We start from the raw sequence: 26,790 nt of genomic DNA on the forward strand, positions 1-26,790 counted from the left end.
TTATTTGAAATTGCTTTATCTCAAATACATCGACATTATTCTTATTTTTAAACAAAGTGTTGAGAATAAGCATTGCATGTACATATGTACTTTTAATGAAAATTTGTATCCATTGGTGCAGTCCCCTAACTTGCAAAGGTCAGTACTACCTGAGGAGGACACTCGTTTATTGCATCCCCTGAGTGTCTTGTTTTTTTCCCCAGCCTCAAGCTCAGCAGAAAACCATCAAGCTAAGAACAGCATTTTCGTTTTGTAAAACTACATTAATTAAATACATACTTAGGTCGAAACTCTGTTGTATTTATTTAGCAAATAAATATTCAACACAAAGGTACTGAAAATAAAGGTCTAAAACAAATTATTTCAAATAACTATTTCTCATTGTTCTTTCAAATGAAATTTGCCCAGGTCTGGCGAACGCTAGAGAACGGAAACCGAATCGGAAACGGAAGAAAGATACTCAACGATCGTTGGTACCTCGGACAGCGGGACCGATCGTCAATCACGAGGGCAACGCCGTCGTCGTGACGACGCGCGTCGCTTTCAGTTCTCGTCCCGCGGCAGAGAGAGTGTCTGCGAGCCGGAAGTGATAGGCGGCGTGGCCCAGCAGTCGAACAGCGACGGCCAATAACCGGTGGCGGTGGTGGCGTGTTGCCAATATCCGGCCAGACCCGCGCCACCCCCGGCGCCGGACCCTGAGCCGCCGATCCCGATCCCGACGCCGACGCCTATGCCCCCGGCCGTCGCGATGACCTGCTCGCCGTTGATGCCATCCGCCTCTATCACGCTTCTGTCGTCCTCCATCTTTTGGTCCGCCGTGGCTCCGTCGTCGTCGTACATGAGGTAAGAGGGGTGGGAGGTGGTCGACGAGGGGCTCGACGACAAGGTCGGCGAGGCGGCGGACCGAGACCTGGGTCACTCTTGCGACCTCAGTTGATTGTCGTTTTGCTGTCCGGAAGAGACGCCGGGCGCGGACCCGACGGGCACCACCTGGCTGCCTCCGCCCAGAGAGTTTCCGGAGTTCGCGGTCACCGTGTGGTGATGGGGGCTAGACGTAGCCCCCGCTTCACCTCAGACTTGAGTCCTCGCGGTTGCGTTCGCGTGGGCCTCTGCACTTCCGGGCGAGTGCGGGTTCGCCTCCCCGGTCGTCGTCAGCGCGTATTGACACGCGCTCAGCCCGCCGACGAATCCCACGGAAGACGCCCTGGAGCTGACCGGGCTTCCGGCCGCGGAGCTGCCGCTGAGGCCGCTGTACCCGCTGCTGTGCTGCCTGGCCTTCAGTCGCAGCGAGGCGATGCTGCTCGAGGTCATCTCCGGGGCCGCCGTCGTTCTATGGTGCGATGTGTACACCGGTGGTCCGTAAGGGTGATGGGGGGCGGCGGGCGTCGCGTAAGGACACGCAGCGCCGGACGCCGCCACCGGTGAACCGGCCACCCCCAGGCCGGATCCCATCCCGGGCAACATGGACGTGGCCGCCTGGCCCACCGACACCGACATCCCACCCATGTGGCTGCCAGCGACGGACGTGGCCGCGGCGTTGAAGCAGTTCACGGGGTTCACCTGCGTGTGATGGTGATGGTGGGACGCCGTGGGCACCACGGAGCCCAGAGTGTTCACCCAGGGGAAGCTCTTGCTGCCCAGGGGCGACGGTACCTTTGCCGCCCAATTGTTGTACGTGCTGTACGAACTGTAGAGCGCGTCGGGGTCGGCGAACGGCTGGCCGATGAAACCGTTCAAACTGGCTGTGCTGAAGCCGGCCTTGAAGTCCGCCGCCGCCGCCGCTGCCACGTTCATCACATTCCGCTCTTTCTTCCGCCATTTCGCTCTTCTGTTCTTGAACCATACCTGCGAACAGAACGAAACGTTTTTGTTAGGTACAACGAATCGTCACGATTCGATGACTGTGGGGTATCATTTAGTGTCTTGGAGAAATAGTGATAGGTAGGGGAGACCGGGGTCAATAGTAACACGAAGAAATAGTTCCAGTAAGCCGAATGAGAAATGGGTGAAAAACTTTTTATCCCAAGTGTAATACTTTTTGAGTTATTGTATTCCAAAGTCAAAGTATTGCTATTGATCCCGGTCTCCTCTATGAGTCAATTGTTATTGTTATTTAATTAACGTGTTTCTTGTCGATTCAAAGAACGCGTTCAACGTCTTTGGAGAATATACGATACGTATCTTTCCGCGAGAGAATCATGTCGCGCATAAAAAAATGAAAGAACGCTGCCGAGTACAACAATTAACAGTAATTATCTTATCTAATCTGGCGAGAAGTCGTTACGAGTCCGTAGAAAAAGCAATAGCACCATATCAAAAAAGATACCCACCTCCGAACCGCGCATACACACAGTTGCTTTTCTTAATCAATCTCGGTCGTAATTTATTGTGAAACGTTTCACGTCTGTCCCAGTATGACTACCTTCTACTTGGAGCTCGCCTAATCGTTCAGACGCGTGATGCTGCCAAAAAATCATACGGCAAGACCTCTCTCCTCTTTTTCTCCATTGTAGCCACATATTGTTTTTATCGTAGCCACATGACCATATATTTACAATTATTTAACGAAGTTTATGCTGTCATTTAGATTTACAAATCTGAAATATTATTCAGACATATATTTAAAAAATTCGTGATACACTAGAATGCGTTGCCATTAGATATTTAGAGACAGTATTTCAATGTAAACTTTTAGGTCTTTTTTGGTAATTTTGTAAAAGTTTGTCCACTCCTGAGGATGTCGAGTAATTCTACTATACATCCAATGCTCATTCCGTGCAGTGAAGCGTCAGGCGGATCAAATTTATTTGGTCCGCAATAATTTGCGAACGAGCTAACAAATGCCCTTCGTACATCGCGATCCCGAGGAAAGGAACGAATCGTGGAGACGTGGATGTCGCGTTACCGTGTTTCGCCAGATTTCGCGGGGACCCGTTTCGCCGGTGGGCATTACTCATGCACGAACAGGGAAGAGAGCAAAGGCGGTTCCGCGCGGTAGACGGCTAGTCCCGAGACAAATGGCAAGAAAACCCCGGCGAGCTCCTCCATCCTGAAATATGATGGCGTTAATTCAAGGCGGCCCTCTCTCGCGTTCGATACCGTACGGTGGAGCGAGGGCGAACCTCGTCAGCCGTTTCCACCCTCTTCCCGTTCCCATTCGCCCTTCAACCTCGACGCCATATCCCTCGTCCCCGTTCGCCCCGTCTCGTTCCTTCGCGTTGCTTTTCCCGTGACGCTCGCCTCGCTCGACCCCCCCTCGACAATTATACGGGTGGTTGCACTTAGATACACGTCGGTCTCGCGTAACTGTAAGGCAACGAGCGGCAGAATATCGCGCGAGGAGGGTTCCAACGGAGAGAGAAAGAGCTGAGCACCGGGAAGGGAAGTTTGACCGAAAAAGAAAGGAAGAAGGACGATATCGAGGGGGCGGCGGAGGCAGTCGGAGGATCCTCCGCAAGATGGATGGGCCCACGATCGCGCCGTGGAGACGCTAAGAGGCGCGACGAGTCATTGAAAGTGGGGAAGAAGACTGGCTAATGAAGAATAATGTCCTTCCTTTTCCGATTAGTGTCGAATCGTGGCGCAGCCGCGGGCTTCTTGACCTTACGCGTCGTTATGATGCGCTTCGGCGACTGGGATTAATGGGTTCGACGATGGACCTTTGCTCCAACCTGACGGAATTACGCTCACACTGAGTGCCACCATTAATTTCTCCGTTTCTAGCAAAACTGAGTTCACTGGCTTAAGGGGTCAGTTTTATGTGAGACTTGAAAAAAATCAATTTTTAAAAGTATATATATTTAAGAATGTACTGTTAAACTTTGAGAGATAAATGTCAAGTATTGTGGATTGTAGAACATTTTTCGTAAAAAATGTAATTTTCTTAAATGGCGTGGACGAAATCTCAAAAACTATACGTTCGATCGATAATTCTCATCTCTTTTATTAAAAAGTTGCGGGAAAACTGACAAAATTTTGCAATTAATTTAATTTAAATTAATTATTTTGGTTCAGGCGATAACAGGAAACAGGATTTAGTCGACTTTGAGGGCGAAATAACAACACGAAAAGTCAATAAATATGATTAAAAATTTATTTTTTTATTCCCAGAGGATAGTTAAATAAACTGCGAAAATGAATTATAGCGTTAGATGTAACATTTACTTTAAAAAAATAAATAAAGATGATTAAATTTCGCAACGTTCACATGAGACTGCCCCCTTAAGTAACACTAATGATAGTAAAATAAAGTACATAAAATACCCATCGATGCAATAAAATATTTACTTTCGTTTATGTCGCTTTTGGGATTGGTCTGAGTAGCGTTTGGCTACAGTTTGGTAAACGGTGCGTCGGAATCGTGGAAGTGACGGCGTTTTCCCCCGCAACGGTAGGAAATCTAAATAGCAAAGAAGACGCGGGAATTCGTGGGGGGGGTGGAAAAAATATTTCTCGTTCGTTCGTATAACCAAACTTTTCCTCGCGAGGAACATCATTGGATTTCACGAAGCAACCCCGTAGACATGACACGGGGCGACGGTAAGCCAAGAGGGGGAGTAAACTCGATAGGGCAGAACGGCAGTACGGCGGGCGAAAGATGCCGTGGCTCGAGAATCAATAAACTCTCGGAAGGCGCGCGCGAGTCGTTGGTATACACACAAGGCCGCGCCCATAAACTTTAACAGCATCGCGAGAGAATCTCTGCTCCGGGCTTGGTCGAGGACGAGAACCCGTGTGGCTCATAAACTTGATGAATGAACTTTTCGATCGCGAACGCCAGGACAGAAGTCAACGGATTAACCGCCGTGCCAGCACTTTTGAGCCGGCTATTGGCACCGTATAGCGGTTATGAGACTTCCTTGTATCTTGAAACACGACTGTAATTACCGTTTACAAGAAGGCCACGGGATACGTAACACAACGATTTTATCGAAACTAACTGGACGGACTACCTGGAGAATATTTTCTTCGATGGTTTACGAGGTGTTAATCACTTCGTTATTCGAGTATAACGTATACAGTGGGGGACTTGCTTTTTATATTTTTACGATCCGATAAATATATAATCGAAATTGCCTGAAGTAACATTTTATTTCATTTGCGATATTTTTAAATGTGTATTTTAATCGAAGATTGCACCTTGGTGCATCCTGCACTACAGGACTAAGAGATGAGCGAAAAGTGAAAAAAGTAACTGCATTATTTCTTAGTAATTTTCTATGTTTTCTCAAAATCGGAACTTCTAGCCCCGGTCTACCTTACATTAAGTTTACAAGTTACATATAGTAATCTTTATGTTGTGAAGGAGGGTTAAGAAACGCAAGTTCTATGAAAGTTTAAATTTTACTTTGAAGAAACAGAGTTAAGGGGTTGGGTATTTGAGGATCATTTGAAGATGGTTGCTGAAAGTACTGGAAACGTTAGTCTGCCGTTCGAATCGAGCCAGCAGACACCATAAATCGAATCCAATGTTTTCCGCTCGACAACCGCTTGAACAATGGCTCCCGTCACGTCATCCAAGCAAGAAAACCTCATCAAATCACGACCCCTCGCCACCGCGTAAGCCTCCGCGCACGGCTCAATCTACGAAAGCTTATATAAATGTAATGAGACCGTGACCGGGCCTACCTCATCAATCAACCCCCACGCCAGCCAGCCTTTACTTCCCCAACTCGTGCACCATCGGTTTCTCTTGGCCTTCTTCCGTGCCACGTATAAACGTTCGGACATTATATACAAAGACACCCCTCCCAAAAACGCTGCCCCATACGAGGTAATCCCATGACTTAACAACGGGCCCCGAACAATCGGATAAGCACGATTCGTTTCATACGGCTGTTTTGTACCAGCACCGTTAGCCTCTTTTTATTGCCCGAGCGTCTCAATTACTGACAAATTTACGAACATCTCGATATTTGATCACGTTTCCGCGACAAGCAGGAAAGCTTCTTTACTACTCATTATTTTGGGATACTTGTCTTGAGAATAAATTTTCTAAAATTCATTTATATATTTTAAAACTGTTAACGCTATTTTAAGAGCAGCTGTACAAAATATAAAATCAAACATCACGATAAAATGGTTTATTATTCTTCAGAAAAAGCCACTAGGGGGTGGTAAAATTGAACGTGTAGTTATATTAATAATTACAATACAAACCGAGGTACGACTGTATAATTGTTTTGTAAACTTCAAATATTAGCTTATATAAATTTCATCGAACGTGTCAATAATCTGCTAAAAAATTCTGCAAAAGCGTCAGGGGCTTTTCGCCCTCCGGGGCACGTGTTACTGAAAGTATACCTCCGGAACGCGATCCCCGGAAATTCACTATACCTCAACGGTTCCAATCGTTTCGCATTTCAATTCTCTCCTTCCTCTATCTCAACGAGCCGTATATTCGACAAAATGCGCCACCAACGGGAGAACCGAATATTTTCATGCTGAAATGCAACCCCCGACTGCTGCACTTACCCGGAAGCAACGATCCTGATCCAATGCTTCCGGAAACATCCTAGACTGCGAACGAGGAATCGTTCGTGTTTACTGTTACGATAAAATAACTATAAACTATACTTTTTCCACAGTCATATTCTCTGTTGTTAATATTTCTTTCACTTTATTCAACATTAAATCTACCACGATCGGTCAAATGACCGTTTTTAAAATTCCGTTTTATTTATATTTATTTTAGCGTCCTTTAATTTCACGACTTTTTTTATAGTATACGCACAATGAATTTTGCAATATTCACTGCTATTCTTATCGTTTGTTTTCTGAGAAAAATTATATAGTCTGTATTGTCCACCATGATTTATATTTTTCTGTAAAAAACTGGACAAATTCTGGTTATAAAGCAAAAATAAGAGGAGAGAATCTTTAGTTTTCACTTAGATAGTCTGACAGAGCGCATTAAAAATAGTTAAACTTTACACGCGTGTAGTTCCGAACCTACTAGTATTTTCCACATAATTGAACCACTGTTAGAAGTGGCAAAGCTTCCTCTTTGAAATGGTTTTTGGTTTTTGACGATCGGACTTTCCGTTTTCGAGATATCGTAATTTATGTAAAAGGGTATTTTTCTTAATTTGACTATCTCTGTCTCCGTCTGATGCGTCGCGCTGGACCTCCTTCTCGCACGTGAGTCGAGACAGTCGTGACCAGGAAGTCGTAGTATTTCCAAGAATTTACTACGCACTGTTTACTATTTACGCGCGCGCGAGTTCATTCGCCTCGCGTCAATGAAACGTAAACAAAGCTTCGGACCTTTATATCTACGAAACTAGCCACCGCAACGACTTGAAACTAAAATCGTCATATCTCCGGAACTAATTATGCTACCGGCTTGTTTGAACGCTCATTTTAAAGGGCATTTCATCCTCTATCCGATGACTATATCAACGATTATAATTTATGCTATCTTCTATGTTTATTTTGACATTTACTTTGACACTACAGAAGTTTCAACAATTCCTATTGATTATACGATTGATGTGCGATAAAACTGGATTATAAATTGTTTATTTAATCGAAAAAGAATTATAATTTATGTACAGGATGTCTACATAATTAGGAGCCACCAATTTAATTGTTTTTTCAGGAACTAACTATGGTATCGACTTGAAAAAAAATTCGTTTTCAAAGACGTATCTTTCATCCGCCGAAAATTAAGAAATTTTCGACATAGACTTGGTGATAAAGAGGGCCACGATATAAACAAACGAAGATCGATCCTCCAGATCGTCACAGACTGAAGACTCATTTATTTTTGTGTTTTGATAGTTTCTGGAGTAATATTAGTACAAAGTCTCTTATCCTTCGTGTTTCTATCGTTTGCTCGTGGGTGCCAATAATTTTGACTCGCTGTATACGCCCGAAACAATCGAGTGCGTTGAAAAACGTTTATAGGAAAACAAAAACACGGTTCTAGAAGCGCCTGGCGCATACGTTAGATGGACGGGTCCGACGCTGATAGGAAATCCCACCTTAAGAAGTAGACGAGAGGCGTCGGTGAGAAGGACGCGGTGGCGAAGGAGGAACGATAGGTGGTGGGGAGAGAAGGTCGACGTTGTAGGGTGGAGACGACGATGGTGGCGGCGAACTGGAGGAACGAGGGGAATACCCGAGGGAAGGTTGCCGGCTCGGTGAGGAGCGGGGTACGGAGGACCGAGAGCCGAGGTGGAGGTGGAGGAGGATAATATTGATCCCCTCGTAGCCCCGCCCCTCCTTGCCAAGCCGACGCCATCATTATATTATCCACCATCCCTCCGTCTATCCGACATATGCGCACACCTACGACCTCCAAGTCTACGGGACTCCCTGGTCCACGCACATCTGCTTGTCACTCTTCTCTACGAACGGGCGCACCTCTCTCGGGGAACGAGGGACCACGGAAAAATTTCGGGTTTCTCGCGTTCCTCATCCCCGGGGCTCGTCGACCCTCTTCCCGTCTCGTTTCACCGAAGACGGACGCGGTTGTTCCGCGGCACGCGATAGAACGGAATCCCCGAAACGTGACCGAAATTATTTCCAAAGTAATTACGAAATTCGTAAAATAAACCCGAGCATGGCCGACATTTGGGTCCCCGTTGACGCTCGTGTGCGATTAGCCTCCGTGGATGTCGGATCAAGATTGATTTATTAGGAGAATTCATCAAATTAAAATGTATACGTTGGATATAGTAATATTTAAGAAGGTATCTTTTAACCTGGAGAAATGCTCAGCGAAGAAGAAATAAATTCTGTGGCCTACAAGCAGGTAGTGGAGGGTATAAAACTAATTATGAGTTAAGTTTTTATCAAGCTTCGAAAGATACCACTTTTTAGACTTGGTTAAAAATAAATTCCCGCAAAGAGCAGTTTTGTTGGACATCCGCGTGCCACCATTCCTCCAGCGGCCCCATCGAGGCTAACTTTTCAACTCTATACATCTTCGACGAGCCCGTTTCTGGACGATTACCGTCCCTATTCCCTCGTCTCCGTGCTTCCTTTCGTTTACATCGTCACGGATCGTAGTTGGAATTCTAGGTGAACGGTTCCCCGGAGGATTTACGAGAGCACGTCGCGCGCTGTTGCGTTTTTGTTTCTGTCGCCTCTCGCGGAACGCGCTGATGGAGAATTCATTTTAGTGCTGCTCGCGGAAGCGCGGAATATAGAAGGGAACGTTTGAAAATTATCGTCGATTCGTCTAACATATTTTTTTTGCCTTTGTAATTTACGATGGTGTCTTCGGGAATATTAATAGAATTTCGTGCCTCTCGGTTCTTGGTTCATTGAGCGATAAAATGCGTCGTTTTCTCGGTGTATTTGAGATCTTGTACTTTGGAAATAAATCACAAGAAATTCGAATTTCATATTCTGAATATGTATAATTACGATTATAGAAAACTAGTATAACGACGATTGCTTGATAGTCTTTTGTTAGGTACAAATGTTTGAACATATCACAATTAAATTGATAAAATCGAAGTGGTACAGTTGGAGACCTTCCTGTAGAAGGCTTATGGTCTTAAGGAGACCATGTAATGCTGGAAAATCGACTGCAAGGACACCGTTGCGTTAAAAATAAGTTCGGGATACACTTGGACATCTTGGTCTTCGAGAGGATTTGACGCTGTCAGTTTTCTTCTTTCTTTCGTTCGCGCTTGATCAGATCTTCGAGATCTCTTGTCAGGATATTCTGGCGATGTTTGTTATCCACGCAACTTCACAAAACTTTATATCTTTTGTCAGTGATTAAAAATACTTTGTTCTGTGAGCTGTTCAACTGCGCATAAGAGGACGAATTGCAAAGTCGTCGACTATCACGATTGATTCGAATTCGTTCTAAACGATCCCAAAATGCTGTAAATCTGTGATTAATTATTGTTATCTGCAACGCTTCTTAATAGCTCCTCGATTAGCTATCGAATAGCTGGCTTTTCTCGCGGATAGTCGAGATTAATTTCAACGTCGAAGAGAAATCCGATTATAAAATTGCAAAGCAGATCGTCGAGTTTACACCCGATTAAAAACGAATTTCTTAGCACTTCGATGAAGTAATGGCTGTTTCTCAAGAATTTAATTCCGCAAAGATAGAGACGTCGAAATTGATTGAGACGCATAAGAAAAACAATGTAGTTAATCCTTTCAGATAGCTACGATTATGTAGTAGGTACATGATAATATGTTCTTATTAGAGACAATATTTTCAGCATGATTCTACAGTTCTATTTCATTCGATATTTTTCGTTCCCTTTAACAAGAAACAAGAACGAAAAACTTGTCCAACTTAAAAAAAAATGTATTCCAGACATTTTCTGTTATACTCTTCTGCTATACGTTCGTTTAATTGATTATCTATTAGTCGAATAAAATGCAGTCCACCTCTGCCCAAAAATATTATGATTTCACAACGATAAGTCGGTTTGTTCAACTTCATACATCGTTCACGAGTTGCCAGGCGTCGAAATTCGATTTCGTATAATCAGATCGACGAGACGCGCGTATCTCAGCGAGCCAACCCGATGCAAAGATCCCTCGCCGAGTTTTTAAAGCAAGAAGAACAGCCACTCGAGCCGCGCCAGGAAAGCATCATGGCCACCGGAACAAATCCTTTTTGTCTTACGCCTCATCCTTTCATTCCGTGGCCTTTTTTTCTGCAACCATGCGTTTATATATCTCTCCCCGTCCGCGTACAGTGAGTACACCGTCCTTCCTTCGTCTCGTTTCTGCTCCTTTTTTTTCTTCCGCTCTCGTCCCTGCCGCCCTCGGATCGGCAGTCTCAGTTTCCAACGGCACCGTCTCCATAAATCTCACTATAACGGCGAGATGGATCAAGGAGGATGGCCACATCCCACGCAAAGGGAGCCAGCCCGCACTTGTATCGCGTTCCCGTGAACGTGTGTGCTCGCTTGTAAGCGCACGCGCGACTATATCCTCGAGGATCGCTATGAATATGCGGCTGCGTGCTGAGATATCGGGATGCCCGACTGGATATCAAAGGGAATGGCGCTTAGTGCCAGATCAACTCGATAATTACGAGATACGTGGCCAGACTATGCGAACACGCGTTTGCAACGAGACGAGAAAAATGTGAACAAAGTTCCTTAATCGTCTGAAGTGCCCAGGTCAGAAATTTAACATCAATGAATGCCTTCAAGACGAATGGGAACCAATGTTCCGTGACTTTTTGGAAGATCAGAGACTTTGTTGAGACGAAGAAAAAATTAGACCCCCAGATACTGCAAAATTAATGCCTGATACCATTGGAGGTCTAGAACTGGCTGAAACTGGAAGGCAAAGAATTCTTTGGTGTTGATTGAGAACATTAGTACAGTATACGATTGTAGCAATTATGTCAAAAGCTAGGTAAATTGCGATATTCGTTGATCGAATCATATTAAAACAACTGTTGTCCCTTTATTCATCGAATGACGCTCGTACGTTCGAATTAAATTCGCAACGAAATGGAAAAATAACGCGTTACGTGGCCAGAGTATGCGAACACGCGTTTGCAACGAGATGAGAAAAGTGTGAACAAAGTTCCTTAATCGTCTGAAGTGTCCAGGTCAGAAATTTAACATCAATGAATGCCTTCAAGACGAATGGGAACCAATGTTCCGTGACTTTTTGGAAGATCAGAGACTTTGTTGAGACGAAGAAAAAATTAGTCCCCCAGATACTGCAAAATTAATGCCTGATACCATTGGAGGTCTAGAACTGGCTGAAACTGGAAGGCAAAGAATTCTTTGGTGTTGATTGAGAACATTAGTACAGTATACGATTGTAGCAATTATGTCAAAAGCTAGGTAAATTGCGATATTCGTTGATCGAATCATATTAAAACAACTGTTGTCCCTTTATTCATCGAATGACGCTCGTACGTTCGAATTAAATTCGCAACGAAATGGAAAAATAACGCGTTACGTGGCCAGAGTATGCGAACACGCGTTTGCAACGAGATGAGAAAAGTGTGAACAAAGTTCCTTAATCGTCTGAAGTGTCCAGGTCAGAAATTTAACATCAATGAATGCCTTCAAGACGAATGGGAACCAATGTTCCGTGACTTTTTGGAAGATCAGAGACTTTGTTGAGACGAAGAAAAAATTAGTCCCCTAGATACTGCAAAATTAATGCCTGATACCATTGGAGGTCTAGAACTGGCTGAAACTGGAAGGCAAAGAATTCTTTGGTGTTGATTGAGAACATTAGTACAGTATACGATTGTAGCAATTATGTCAAAAGCTAGGTAAATTGCGATATTCGTTGATCGAATCATATTAAAACAACTGTTGTCCCTTTATTCATCGAATGACGCTCGTACGTTCGAATTAAATTCGCAACGAAATGGAAAAATAACGCGTTACGTGGCCAGAGTATGCGAACACGCGTTTGCAACGAGATGAGAAAAGTGTGAACAAAGTTTCTTAATCGTCTGAAGTGTCCAGGTCAGAAATTTAACATCAATGAATGCCTTCAAGACGAATGGGAACCAATGTTCCGTGACTTTTTGGAAGATCAGAGACTTTGTTGAGACGAAGAAAAAATTAGACCCCCAGATACTGCAAAATTAATGCCTGATACCATTGGAGGTCTAGAACTGGCTGAAACTGGAAGGCAAAGAATTCTTTGGTGTTGATTGAGAACATTAGTACAGTATACGATTGTAGCAATTATGTCAAAAGCTAGGTAAATTGCGATATTCGTTGATCGAATCATATTAAAACAACTGTTGTCCCTTTATTCATCGAATGACGCTCGTACGTTCGAATTAAATTCGCAACGAAATGGAAAAATAACGCGTTACGTGGCCAGAGTATGCGAACACGCGTTTGCAACGAGATGAGAAAAGTGTGAACAAAGTTTCTTAATCGTCTGAAGTGTCCAGGTCAGAAATTTAACATCAATGAATGCCTTCAAGACGAATGGGAACCAATGTTCCGTGACTTTTTGGAAGATCAGAGACTTTGTTGAGACGAAGAAAAAATTAGTCCCCCAGATACTGCAAAATTAATGCCTGATACCATTGGAGGTCTAGAACTGGCTGAAACTGGAAGGCAAAGAATTCTTTGGTGTTGGTTGAGAACATTAGTACAGTATATGATTGTAGCAATTATGTCAAAAGCTAGGTAAATTGCGATATTCGTTGATCGAATCATATTAAAACAACTGTTGTCCCTTTATTCATCGAATGACGCTCGTACGTTCGAATTAAATTCGCAACGAAATGGAAAAATAACGCGTTACGTGGCCAGAGTATGCGAACACGCGTTTGCAACGAGACGAGAAAAGTGTGAACAAAGTTCCTTAATCGTCTGAAGTGCCCAAGTCAGAAATTTAACATCAATGAATGCCTTCAAGACGAATGGGAACCAATGTTACGTGACTTTTTGGAAGATCAGAAACTTTGTTGAGACGAAGAAAAAATTAGTCCCCTAGATACTGCAAAATTAATGCCTGATACCATTGGAGGTCTAGAACTGGCTGAAACTGGAAGGCAAAGAATTCTTTGGTGTTGGTTGAGAACATTAGTACAGTATACGATTGTAGCAAATATATCAAAAGCTAGGTAAATTGCGATATTCGTTGATCGAATCATATTAAAACAACTGTTGTCCCTTTATTCATCGAATGACGCTCGTACGTTCGCATTAAATTCGCAACGAAGTGGAAAAATAACGCGTTACGTGGTCTCTGTTTACTTTCGAATTACGGTGTTGGCCTCGAGTGTAAAACAACCCCTAAAGTTTTGACCGAATATAAAAAGGCGTGCTTTTAATCCTCTTTTCCGACAAAACCGGAGACGAATGCGTCGTAATACTTCCCGACATATCTTACTCGTTAATTTTCCATTTATGTATAACTGTTGAAACATAAAGTAGTAAAAACAACCTCAAACAAAATATTTAGCATAAGTACCCAAAAAATTGCAATAAACGAATTGAAAATAAAATGGTACTTTTTTTTTGGTAGAAATGGTTTCACGTTCGGTGTATTTTCAATTCTCAAATTTCTCAGTAATAATTAGATCGACCATCGTACAGTAGCGAAACGAGGAAAACAATTACGAGCGTTTGCAATTGATGCTGGTCGACGCGAGAATTGCGGATCAAGGATCGCGATCGCCTAACGCGAGCAGACGAATCCTTGACGGCAGGATCGCGGAAAAAGAGGCAAAACGGCGGAAACGAGTATTATCGTTTGTATTAAAGCGGTCCGGAGGGCGACGCTGAACGATACAAACGGCATATGAGCCAGCGTACGACATGGAGTGGGTAGCTAGCTCTCGGTGTGAGCAATTTTATGGATTTTTTTTATCGTTGTGGTAGTGGACTGTACAGCTGCAGCCAGTGGGATTCGGATATTCAATGTCGGCGTACCTGTATGGATATTAAATTAACACCCGTAAGCCGCGAGTATTAACAACTTTGCAAAAGATTATACGAGATTATGAGCTCAAGCGGAACACGTGATTTTTAATGCCGTCCCGCCTAGCTCTCGTGCCTCCTCCGTTCCTTTGTAATTTATAAATAGTTACGGCTCATTGCGCCGCTGCCCGCCGCCCCCGCGTTATCGATTCCCTTCGAATTGAAACCTTCCTTTTTTATTTCATTCCCTGTTTGTTTCACTCTTTTTTTTATTCCCGACGATCGAAACTTGTTTCCGTCGATCGCTTCGAAGATCGCCTCGAACGCGTTCCCGCGATGAAAGAGTTTACGAGAAGCTGTTGATTCCCTCATACCTGTTTCATTTTTTTTTCTACTTTTTCCAACGTTTCTCCGATTTTTATAACTAATTCAACAGTTGATAGATTTCGTCGTCAATTATCAATCGAAGATCGCCGTTTACTTGTTTACATTTTTTTCGTTCGATTTTGCACACGAAATGCAATTGAATTCGGTAATATCAACCCCTCGACGTATGATTTAATTACAAGTCATTTCTCAAACGTATACTATTTCGTTTAAATTTGTACAATGCTCGCAAAATAGAAGTTTTATTGTACGTATACCTTGCAAATACCAAATTGTGTTGATTTTAATATTATTAGACCCCGCAAAGGGATAAAATCGAGTTTTTGGGGAAATTGTAATTGCACGAAAAAGTTTTATTCCACGTTTTCGATTTGTTTTCGTCCTTGGAATATAGTTCTATTTAATTGCGCCGCTCGTCTCAGGATACCGCGATAATGTGACGCATTATATCACGGGTATCTCGCGGATATCGCGGCGAAATAAATCTGAAAATTCGATACGTTACTTCGGGACTACAATTCACCGTAAAAGGTTAATATTCGGTGCGGTAATCCACCAACGGAATATCGCAGATCACGCATAGCGGCCTTCGACGTTTTCCGAGCCCCGTCTGCAGCGGTATTAACTTCGTGCGCGATTTACAGCGTACCGGCTCGCCACCGTTTCGGTGGAACTCGAAATCTCCGATAGAACCGTCATATCGTTTCATGAATGAATGCGTTTGGCTCAAAATCCCCAAGTCGGCCTTCTGATCCCTTTGCGCGGGCAACAGCTTGCGATTTAACTATCGAGAACACAGAGCGCCTCGCTATTTTTAGGTATCACATGCTAGAAAAGTTTCCATGAACACCGGGAACATTTCAAATAAAGATATTCTAAATTTGTAACTGGTGTAATGAAGTACTTTTCGTGGATTTTCACGGATCCAGTAGCTTTCAAATGCTGCATAGACATTGTTTACGAGCACGATAAGCGTCATAAGTCGCTCGACAAACAGTATTTTAGCCGTAAGTGCATACGCACAAAGCAGATCTTCGAACTCGATTCTCTTGGAATCGATCTCGTAATGTAAAAAAATGGATTCTATATTTTTTAATACGGAACTACTTGACTATTGTACACAACGTTCGAGGAATAAATTCTTCTAGTTAGTTTTTATAATCGGCGAAGCGAGAATACTGCGAAAAATTACATCGAACGCAGTCGAGGAACGAAATTTACCTTGCAACCTGCTGTTAGCGTGTGTGTCGAGGGAAGTTTTTACATGAATTCCTTTTTACTTCCTTTGGAAACAACTCTTAAAGTATTTCTCGAGAGGGGGACCACTTTCCTGCACTTAAATGAGGGAAGTTCAGGATCGTGGTTCAGGAAACTTGAAGAGGACTCGAGAATTTTAGAATTTATATGACTTTGACTTTTCGGTACATAACAAAAAGTATTGCTCCACTGGATATCTATCGATCAAGTATAATGCTATGCAAATTAAAGAACACCGTGTTTCAGCCCTTATTTACTGAGTCTGGTAGATGATGAAAATGATTTAAAAATATCAAAACTAAATTAACAATAGAATACTTGTTGGCGAATTTATATATTTATATATTTCTTCGAGTACACTCTTCAATAGAAAGTTGATCACACTATTATTAGAGTCGTCTTTCAACTATATTCTGCGAATTGGAAAATCGAAACATCTGTAAGTAAAATCACTACCTTCGATCGAAGGACACTGTATTTATATATTTGCGTGTAATTTGTCTGAAAATAAAAGGAAATCTTCACGAATCTGACTCGTGACAAAGATTTTGGCCCAAAAATAAATATCACGAGCCAGCATATCGCGGACAGCAAATCGCGACCGTGATTGAGTTTTAGTTCCTATCGGTACGCCACAAGAGTCGGTCACGATTCTTATAACCTCCGTTACAAAGCAGTGTAGCATCAGTCTGGTGTGTTTATCGCGCGTCGAGGCCTACCGTTTGGGCCCGGATTTCGTCTAGCTAAATGCCACGCGAAGGGGTTAATTTCTAGATCTTTTCTCGGTCCGGGAACCTTCATAACGCGTCGCGGAGTAAAATCCCGAGGACAGCCGGTTGATCCTTTTGTGCACACGAGAACTTACGAGGTGGCAAGTGCACGCGCGGCTGCCAACAACGGGTTCGACGCTAAACCCGCGAAACTGGAATGCTGGAGCGAGAGGAACACGCCGTTGCAAAAAGATTAGCGTGACGGAGAGACGGGAAAGGAAGGTGAACGGAGGAGAGAGAGCCGAGAGCGGTCGCATACTAGATGCAAATCGGCCTACGGAAGAGATATGCACCGAACGACCGCAGTGCAGTGCAGCAACGCGTGGATCGGAATGCAACCAGCCGTTGCAATGGCAAAGGTAATAATTGATATATAGCGATGGCATTGGCCGCTGACAGCCGCTAACCCGGCCGAATACGGATGACACTCGGTAATCCTCACTCTCATACCGGTTAGTGTCCACCTATATTCCGTGGCGTCCCATTTCCCATTCCCATGGCGTGTAAGCTCAACCTCTCTCTCGTCCTCTCTCTCTCGCCCTCGTTCACCCTCCACCCACTGTTACATTACATATACGTAACTTCCCTCCCTCCGTCTCTTCTTCTTCTCTCTCTCTACGGGCCAGATATACCAACACGGATCAGCGGCGTGTGTACGTCGCGGGGGTGGCGAGGGTGGTTGGTACAAGGGAGAGCGACGCGGAGCCAACAGAGCCAGGGAATGCACCCCGTGGAAGAGGGAGACAGCCGTGCTTGCAGCCAGAGGATGCCAGCATAGAGAGAGTCTCGTGCAGCGACGCCACCGCGCGGTATGCGATGCAACCATACTAATCCGCCGATGGATTTATGGTCTTAATCACCGGCGGATTATCTCGGACAGCCGCGCTCTGCTGCCACCGACCGAAACATACGCCTGCCTCTTTGCAGATAACTGTACCTAGCTTCCCATCCCCCTTGGGCTTCCCTAGCTTTCTCTCTCTCCCTCTCTCTCATTGTCTCTCTCTCGAGTTTTCGACGTCGTCCCTCCGACTCTCTCTCAGCTGCCCCGGCTGTCTCGTCCTCTTTCCCCGTTTCTCAGCCTATGATGTCTGGGATCTTTTATCCGTCGCCAGCCACGAACCGATAGAGCGCCGTGAAGGCGAAAATCGAATCCGTCGGCCGGATAGTCCCGAGCAAGATTCTTTTTCAGTCCTTCCGCTTAATCCTTGTGTTGATTACCGAGCAAACCGCCCCTTTCCATATCTCCTTTACAAACTTTAACGCACTCCTGCGCAGGCATACTTTAGACGATCTATTTGCGTTTTGAAAATAACAAATTTACGAACTACGGGGACTTGAAATATACGCTTCTTCGATCACCCGGGGTACGAAGGTTCTGGTCAGATTATAAACAGTCGCGTAAGAACGTTTTATCTGTAAATTGTACACGATATTTGTATCGAATCTTTGAAAAATTTGCGTTTTAATATTTACGAGGAATTTACCGAGTAATCGCAAATTCATTTACAAGATACAAGAATTGTCGTCCATTGGAAGTAAATAGTTTCAATAAAAAATTTGATATCGTGTACAATTTACTGATAAAACGTACTCGTGCCATTGTTTACAACTTGCTGTATGATCTTAATACACTTCGTTTTCATCCATTGTTATATAGTCTCATATTTCCCCTCCACAGATTATTTATTGCCCGCAATATACCACGTTTAACCCTAATCGTACCACAATCTGACTCTCACTTATTAGAATCATGGAAGTAATTAAAATGCTATTGTTTCTGTTTTTCAAACAAGCTGTATATAAACATATAATATTATATACAGGCCATATAATTTTTGATTTCGAATTATATGAAAGGATTTAAGGATTAAGTCCCTTCCTAAATATGTAATGGGCTTCAAAATAATAAATAAAATTCGCGTCGCGACTCATAGTACGACGAATTTTTTCTTCAGCCATTTTTCTAAAAGGGGCTTACAACGCAGGTTAATTTTTTATGCAATAAACGCCGGAAAACTAAATAAATCGATAAATAAATATCCATTTTATTACCACAACGACTATCAACTGAACATAAGCTTCTCACGTGTTGAACTAATTGAATACATACACCTCCCATTTAACAGTGCCTGTATGAAACAATATAACTGTACTTCCTGTGGTGCACGTGCAGCGGCAAGTACTATAATAATTCTCACATGATTGCATGCAAGTTAGAACATGTAACGTAATAATATACTGAGTGGCTGTGAGTCACATCGTGGTATAATAATATACATTCTGTGAAAAAGGTTAATTTTTATATCATGACTAACTCCAAAACGAATACTTATTTTTTCAGTATTAGTTGTGGCAATTTAAAGTAAAAACCCCCAAAATGAAATAATCAAAAAATTTAAGTTCAAAGTTCTAATGCGACTCAGAGCCACATCGTGGTACGATTTGAGTTAAGGTAGATGTTATTTGCCCCATGACCACAAGCCACGAAATTATTAACTTTGAAATATGAACGCGTTGGATTGGAAAGTGTAACGTCTTCGAGCAGGACGAAATCGTCCGTGGTCGTTGAAAGGGTGGAGTTTTCTGAATCGAACCGATTACAGGTAGCACGCTGGCTGGATTCCCATTCAGATTTTATCCGAAATGCCGGGGTCAAATCCGCGGACAAAATAGATAAGCTTCGACGCGGTTATCGGCGAGCATTAAATGTTGCATCGGGATTAATTAAGCGTAATGCAACGACTAGAACTGACTAAATGCGCCCGCAATCGCGACCGAGCGCCCGTAAATTTCCGTATCTGGAAGTTCGCGTGTTGCCCAGAAATTTCCGAACGAAGAATGACACGGTGCAACGTCACGGTTCGACGAGTCGTACAACTATCGCGGTTCCGGTCGGGAACGATTATGGCACGCGGTGGATGGCGAAGTGACAGGAACACGACGGTGTCGATTATGGTTTTCGAACCCCTGGGGGAAAAACGATCGTAGGCCTGCGTGATAAGGAAATTCTAGGAATATTCTAAATTACGTTCATTTTTTAAAAGTCGATAAAATCTTAGTACTGATTTTGTTAATATGCTTAAGTGGAAAAGAAGCTGGGAGAATCGAAACATTAACTTTCGAGTGCCATATTTTTATTTATCAAGATTCTTCTCCTTCATACCTCGATTACACATTTTTTGGTATCATATCAGCCATGTGGACACGTTTTTTCAAGGGATCTTTCTTTTCTGTTAAAAAAATACTGTCTACAAAGCAGTCTTTCCTTTTTAAGAAATATCAAAGGCCTAAATATAACATGTCTAGAATAGCTCCTCGATGTAACAACGATGATCTTCGAAAATAGAATTGGAAAATTACGATCTGCAAGTTTTACGGGGGTCGAAATATTCAGTTCCAAGGGGAGGAGGGGTCTTAAAATAATATAAAAAATTCGCAAGCGCGTCCGTGGGTTCCACGATAGTCGGGATCTGCAGCATTTTGGTACATGGCGTATAGCACCGTGGCGGGAACACCGTGCCATGCTCTGTGTGGTTCTATAAATCCAGGAGGGCTTACCGGCGCAAAGCTTCCCTTGTGAGCTGCGCAACCCCACGTGACCTCATGCCTGGCCACTTCCATTCCCGTTTCTCTTCCACCCCGATCTCCGGCGTTCTGTCCAAGCTCTTGTCTCGCGATATGACCGTTTCTAAAGGTCTTGCTGAAACGCACGGAACCGCAAGGCTTGTCAAGTCGTGAAACATGTCCTGCCGCTTGATCCGGCTCAAACTGCGGAACAAGCCGCGGATTCGCCTTGTTTGCTCGCGTATCTTAACGTAACTCCGCGCCAAGAGTTCATCCGGCATTCCGTGGCACCGAGATCTCTGTTACTTCTCTCTTGGAACTCCTTTGATCCACGAGCTACGGTTTCCGGTGATCGCGAATGTGGGAAAAGTGCGTTGCAACCGACCCGGAGAGACCTCTCCATTCGGGGAAAAAAATCCTACTTTATACTTTGTACCTTTCAACAGCATTTTAGTACATTCTTTTTCTCGATTAAAAAACCAGTTACGCAATTTGTAATTTTACAAATCTTATGTGCACTAAAAGTTGTAATGAAATCAACTGACATATTCTCAGTTATTATTATTAACTAAATATTATAGAATAATAAATAATTTTATCGAATGATCGCAAACAGAAATATACCGTAATGAACAGAGAAAATAATTGTAGCTCGGTTATAGTTGTATTGTTAGTACGCATCGAAATCCGATAATTTTCTCAAATAATTGAAAACCGTCGCTGGTGGTGTTATTTTTGGTATCTAACGTTTCGAATGGAGAGCTCGAGAGTGTTTTTTTCTCGAAATTATCGGTAGCAGTAGGCGAAGGAATGCCATTTTCCGGAGACGAGCCATGTCTGCAGACACGGTACCTCGAGGTATCAGGCAGGAAGAGCATGAATTGTTGCCTTTGTAATCGATACTTCAAGGCATCAATGCGTCCATTGTAGGTTTCTGTTGCTACTTCGATCAACTCGAATCGAGAGTTGCTCCGATTCGAGCTCGAGCAGGGCGGCCGCGTTACCGACCATGTGCCGGCGAATTTTTTTCGCAACGGAAAACGATGAGTCGCGATCGGAGCAGATAAAAGGCGTTTCCGTTAGTACGAAATTGTTTGTCCGAAATCAGAAGTATGATCGATAGGGGCTCGTTCGATCGGCAGATAACGCGACAAGAGCACGATAGCGGTGTCTTTCGACGGCAACAAAATTTAACAACCGATATCGAGAATCGACTCGTTTTTCGCTTTTTAATCGAATGTAATTAGTCACGAACCGACGTGACTCAGTAGCTTAAATCGATGAGTGTCTGATTCTCGTTCCGTGCGATCCTCCGAATAAAATATCATCTTAATTACCGTATTTCATTGAAAACAAAAAAAAAAAGAAAATAAATCGTATTCGTGCGATTATTAGGCTCGTTTTGTTTATTTGAACAGTTACACGAATTTTTCGGATCTGTATCTTAATCGCGGTTTTCGGTCGAGTTCCAGTAACTGATAATTTCTATTTGCCAACAGTGGTAGACAAATTGTAAATGTACGGCGTGAAATATATCGGGAAAGATCATTGGATAGATTCATAAGTACAGATGTAGACATAACATGTATGTGTAAATATATACTATAGATTACAAGATTATTGACTCTGAAGTATCGCGCACGAATGTTACCATCATGTTTCTTTTAATCGTTACTATTAATTATATCGATCGATCGATAATAAAGTCCAAAAAATAAAATAAAAAAACAATTTTAATTTATTCTTTTAGATACGTTATACAAAATTTTCCTCGGTCTGAATGGCTCTTTAATGCATTCGTAATGGAGGTTGGTTCACAAACGAATATAAAATTTGCTCGACCCTGCTCGTAATGGAATTAAGATTCGATCGTTAAAATATTGTCACTCACCCTGACTCGAGCTTCTTGAAGATTCATCCACTGTCCCAGCTCTTCCCTGGTCGGCATGTCTGGGTACCGATTCCTCGTGAACAAAGCCTCCATCTCCTGAATCTGGTGCGTCGTGAAATGTGTCCTCTGCCGCCTCTGGCGTTTCTTCTTCTTTCCGTCCTTATCGTCCGCGTCGTTTACCCCGACCACACCAGCGGGCGAAACTACCCCTCCGCCGGCTTCCAATTCGTGTTTCACTTCTGTCGGTGTCCGACCACCTGAAACGTGTTAAGATATCACGTTCTTCACGAAACACACACTCACCCTACGGAAATAGTACGTGGTAAAATAATGCCAAATGACCAAAACGCACCTCTATCCGGATAAAAACTTTACATTTTATCATTGGCGCAGAACAAACATATCAGATAAGTTTTATTTCACAATTTTCTTAAATTATTACTCGCGAAAAGGACTACACAATATCACGGTGAAACGTTGCAAATGGTTAATTACGTTAATTATAGAATATTTTTAACCATGCAATATACATATAAGACTAGCACGAGTCGATTTTGCGCGATATCCAAACTATTATTATTATGCATTACATCACTTTGGCGCCTTAAAATCTCGATAAATATTATTTATATCTATTCCTGGCCGCGATAAAAATTAACGTGGCCGATAATGAAAATATTTTATCGCCGATAAAATTGATCGCGGTCCTCTTTTCAACCTTTCCTTTCATCACGATGTGAAACTTTACATGATCTGGCGGAATTAAATTGCAAAATAAATTCGAAGTAGCTTCATAAAGATTCTGATATTTTTGTTCAAATAAATTCTATTCGCGAAAGACGTATGCAGATACATGCACAATATTAATCGACCACACAGTGGCCATTTTCTCGTGCGATCTTTTCATTATATTGGTTTATTTTTAAAGCCTTGTTTAGTGTTTAATTAAGGAGTTTTGATTTGTAAAAGTTTGACGAAATGAACGAAATTGTTAAAAGAGGGTCGTAACCATTTTTCATTATTTCTTCATGTTAAGTCTGCAGAGATTATACGATCCGAAGTTGTTGAAATTCTCAGACGATTATTAATATTTCGAACGTATCAAAAAATTATTTATTAATGGAAAACGTATCCCGCAACTTCCTGTAATTAAATTCTCATTCGAGGAATCGTATTTTGAAACGTCTGTAATGGAAGCACGTAAATCGACGCCGAATGATCGTAGATCGTTCGATCGTTAATCTCTGCTGCAACGAGGCTGTGCCCTGGCTGTTGGAGAGTAACACGAATGCGTTTGTCATGAGTGTGACAGTGACAGGTGAGGACGTATCACCCCTGACTCTGCATCAGCGAATCGCCAGTTTCCCTTACCAGCCATTGACAGCCGTGTGATCGATCGCCTCCTTTTTCAAAGAGTACCGCTATCACTGCCTCTGATGATGCCGCTAACTATCTCCCAGGTCGGAACGACCCTGCTATTTACAGAGGTGCCTAATCGACATAAGGTCGCGCCGATATCAGTACCGTTCCGCGGCGAAGATCGTTCGATTTCTCTATCGCCATATTTCAATTTGTTCAGTATTAGCCCAATCTACCGCCTTGGAATATCACGCTCGGGATTCTACTATTTTAATAAAACCAGACGTTCAACCTCCCGTTAAAGGCAAGCCGCAGACCTTGCGAAGCAGCGATCATTAATTATTTTAAACCATTAATTATCTACCTCTAAAGCTCCTGGGGTAATTAACTTGGGAATTCTTTTTTTTTTTTAATTCTCACTGTTTGGAGGATCATTTATTGGGCTTGTGTTATTAAAATTGCGAAAAACTCTGTCGTTTTTACCCTTATAATGTCGATGTTGAAGTTAAAAGAACCCCTTTCTATTACGAAAACACTCGACCATATGCAGCGATCGCGACTCGAAACGAGGCCCACGATTTGAACTGGGAAGTAATTAGTCATCCGCCATATCCTCCTAAGTTGACGTCAAAATTTTTTAACCGTCGGACGGAGGAAGGTTCGATGGTAAGACGCAAGGGGAAACCGGATCCACTGATAATACGGATAATGGAGACTGCTTTATTCTTTTCGAATATTTCTTATTATTTATTCGCGTTAGCATGTTATATAAAGATAAAAAGAAGGGCCTCAAAGAAGGGCAAAAAATTGAAATACTATTTAGTGAAAAATAGGGGGTTTATTCCACTATTTATAAAACAGGTTCCACGCAAATAAAGTATTTTAACTATGTATCTAATTTGTTACATTCAGTCGGAATCATTGCGAACTTTGAGGTGCTGATTTCGATATAACACATCGTAAATATTAATCATACAAATTCCAATGTTGCTCTCAAGTCTTTAATATTTCTATTTACAGTTTCTAAGGGTGCGTTATCGAATCTCCCTTATTTAAATTCGTTAATACATCATCGAGGTGTGCAGTTGCCCCCCGAATGACAATTGTAGAACGAACGTAGGATAATTTATCGAGAGGAGGTCGCGGAAGTAGTTCGCCGTGGCCGATGGGGAGTTTTGAATCCAGGCACACTCGCGGGCTTTAGCGGCAACAAGAGGAACGTGCTGGACTCGCGCAAGGAGCACGAGAGGCCTCGCCCTCGTCTCGGGATTACAACGAGTGAAGTGAGATCCGTCCCCGGGGTTTGTTGTTAACCAGGACCGTAAGACTCCGGAGAGATATTTCAATTTGCGGGGATTTGGGGCGGCTGTGAGAGCGTCGGCTAAGTGCCGAACAAACGTGCAAACAAACGACGACAGCATTTTCCTCGCCTTTCTCCTGCTGCAACCGACGACACTCTCTATTATCATTTGATTTCAGAGCCCGTGAGAACGGGAGACGATCGCGTTCCACGGAATTTCCTTCCTATCCTGTTCTATTGACTCACCGATCTTTCCGCAAAAATGACAAAAGTTAAGAAAAACACGCCCCCGGAATTTTCACAGCGTGTCTTCGATCCACCCACGAAAGCCACCCCTTACGATCCTAATTTCATATTATTTTCTAAGATCAATCGTCTTTTCTCCATTTGTTACTCTAATTAAATGGCTCTCTAATAATTTAGAAACATGATATACGTAGCGTGGAAAATATTTGGTCACGGGATCATTTTTTAAATAATTACAGAAAATGTATTCGAGTAACACGCATCTTGACAAAGCTACGGATTTCGAGGATCTTTCGAACGGTCGATAAGAGGTTTTGTGGGGGGGCGATAAAAAAGTTGTTCGTACCTTTTCGGATGTCTGGCCTGTGCGTGGTGTTGGTGCGGGACCTGGACTGAGCGGTAGAGAATCCACCGGAGGGTGTCGTGGGTGTCGCACCCGGTGTGCTGGGGTTGCTTCCACCCGGGGTGTGAGCTCCGTGACCCGTCGAGTCGAGCCTCGCCAACCCCCCGTTCGTGTCGTCTCTGAAGTCGCCTTGCGTCCATACTGGAAAACGCATCACACCTTCTTGCAACGTCGTCTAAGCTCCGCCGTAATCTCCACTATTTACTAACTTATTTTGTTATTAAGCCGGGATTTCGCGCAACCACTTTCGCCGTGTCGGAACGAGGATGTAAACAGTCTTCGTACACGAAACTGTAGCTAATAGCGCCGGATGTCTGAGACCCGTTAATTCGACCGCTTAATTCTTGATCGTTCAATTTAACGTCATGGCTACATTCACCTATGAACTTTACACCACGATTGAAACTAACCGCGAACCACAATGTTTTCGTATCTACTTCGTTTACTCGTTACTGCATTGTACTTCGTTCCTCGACTTCATCAAATTCTCAGTTTCTTATAATTTATACTTTTAATATGGTAAATATTAAATCGAAAACACCGAGAAAATAACGCTTATCTGGATTTTATAATAAATAAAGTGTTTTTATTACTTTAACACTAGATTTACGGAAGTCGTCAATTTGACGGATGTCAGATTCTTTTTTAACAACTTATGTTGAATTTGTTTGATGCAATGGCATGAATACATATTCTAATTAAAAGAAAAATCGTATTTTAAGGTAATCGTCAACATAAAAGGTATCAATAAATATGCGTTCGATCAGTGCCCGTAATTCTAATGTTAAATACACAACACAATGGTGTCGATAAAGTAAGTTCTATGTAAGATACAACATTATTATATTTTTCCTATAGAATTGAATGTTTAAACCCCCCCAGTAGCTGCGAATGCATCTGTTTGCCGCGTTCGAGAATCAAACTATTTTAAATGCTTCTCTAAAGAGATACCTGGTGGCCTATTTCAATACACCGTTCGCATTTGTCACGATGATTTATCGGAAACGTTTACACGGAGACAACGATTTTGCCGGATATCGTGTCGCTCGCGAATAATATCGGAGTAGATTCGAAGTTGCGGGATCTTAAGGCGTCGACAAGAGCTGTGGGTGGGCAAAGAAAGTTTACGTGCCCAGGGAGTCTCGTCTATTTTCTCTTTTAATCGCGAGTCCCCTCGATTTACTCAAGTCTGTCCGCGACCATTTTAAATATCGCGCGGTCACGCGTGTACTTTTCAGAGAATCGTCTTCTAAATTTTTCGCAGC

At 42.9% G+C, this 26,790-nt stretch overlaps 2 protein-coding genes across 2 annotated transcripts in view; both read right to left on the reverse strand.

Moving 5' to 3' along the window:
• Positions 1-543: 543 nt before the first annotated feature.
• LOC122395675 lies at positions 544-840 on the reverse strand. Its single transcript, XM_043393458.1, has one exon. It carries the CDS (start codon positions 838-840, stop codon positions 544-546), a length of 297 nt encoding a protein of 98 aa, XP_043249393.1.
• Positions 841-1,071: 231 nt separating this feature from the next.
• LOC122395483 (pituitary homeobox x) overlaps positions 1,072-26,790 on the reverse strand; it is a 42,964-nt gene continuing 17,245 nt past the window's right edge. Inside the window, exons 2-4 of the mRNA XM_043393108.1 lie at positions 25,469-25,666; positions 22,218-22,474; positions 1,072-1,845 (exon numbers count right to left, since the gene is read on the reverse strand). Of these exons, the coding sequence (XP_043249043.1) occupies positions 1,072-1,845; positions 22,218-22,474; positions 25,469-25,666 (1,229 nt within the window). The remainder of the gene's footprint in view (positions 1,846-22,217; positions 22,475-25,468; positions 25,667-26,790) is intronic.

This window comes from Colletes gigas, unplaced genomic scaffold (genome assembly GCF_013123115.1).
Source record: "Colletes gigas isolate AHSC1104 unplaced genomic scaffold, ASM1312311v1 Colletes_gigas_Sc00001, whole genome shotgun sequence".
NCBI lineage: Eukaryota > Metazoa > Arthropoda > Insecta > Hymenoptera > Colletidae > Colletes > Colletes gigas.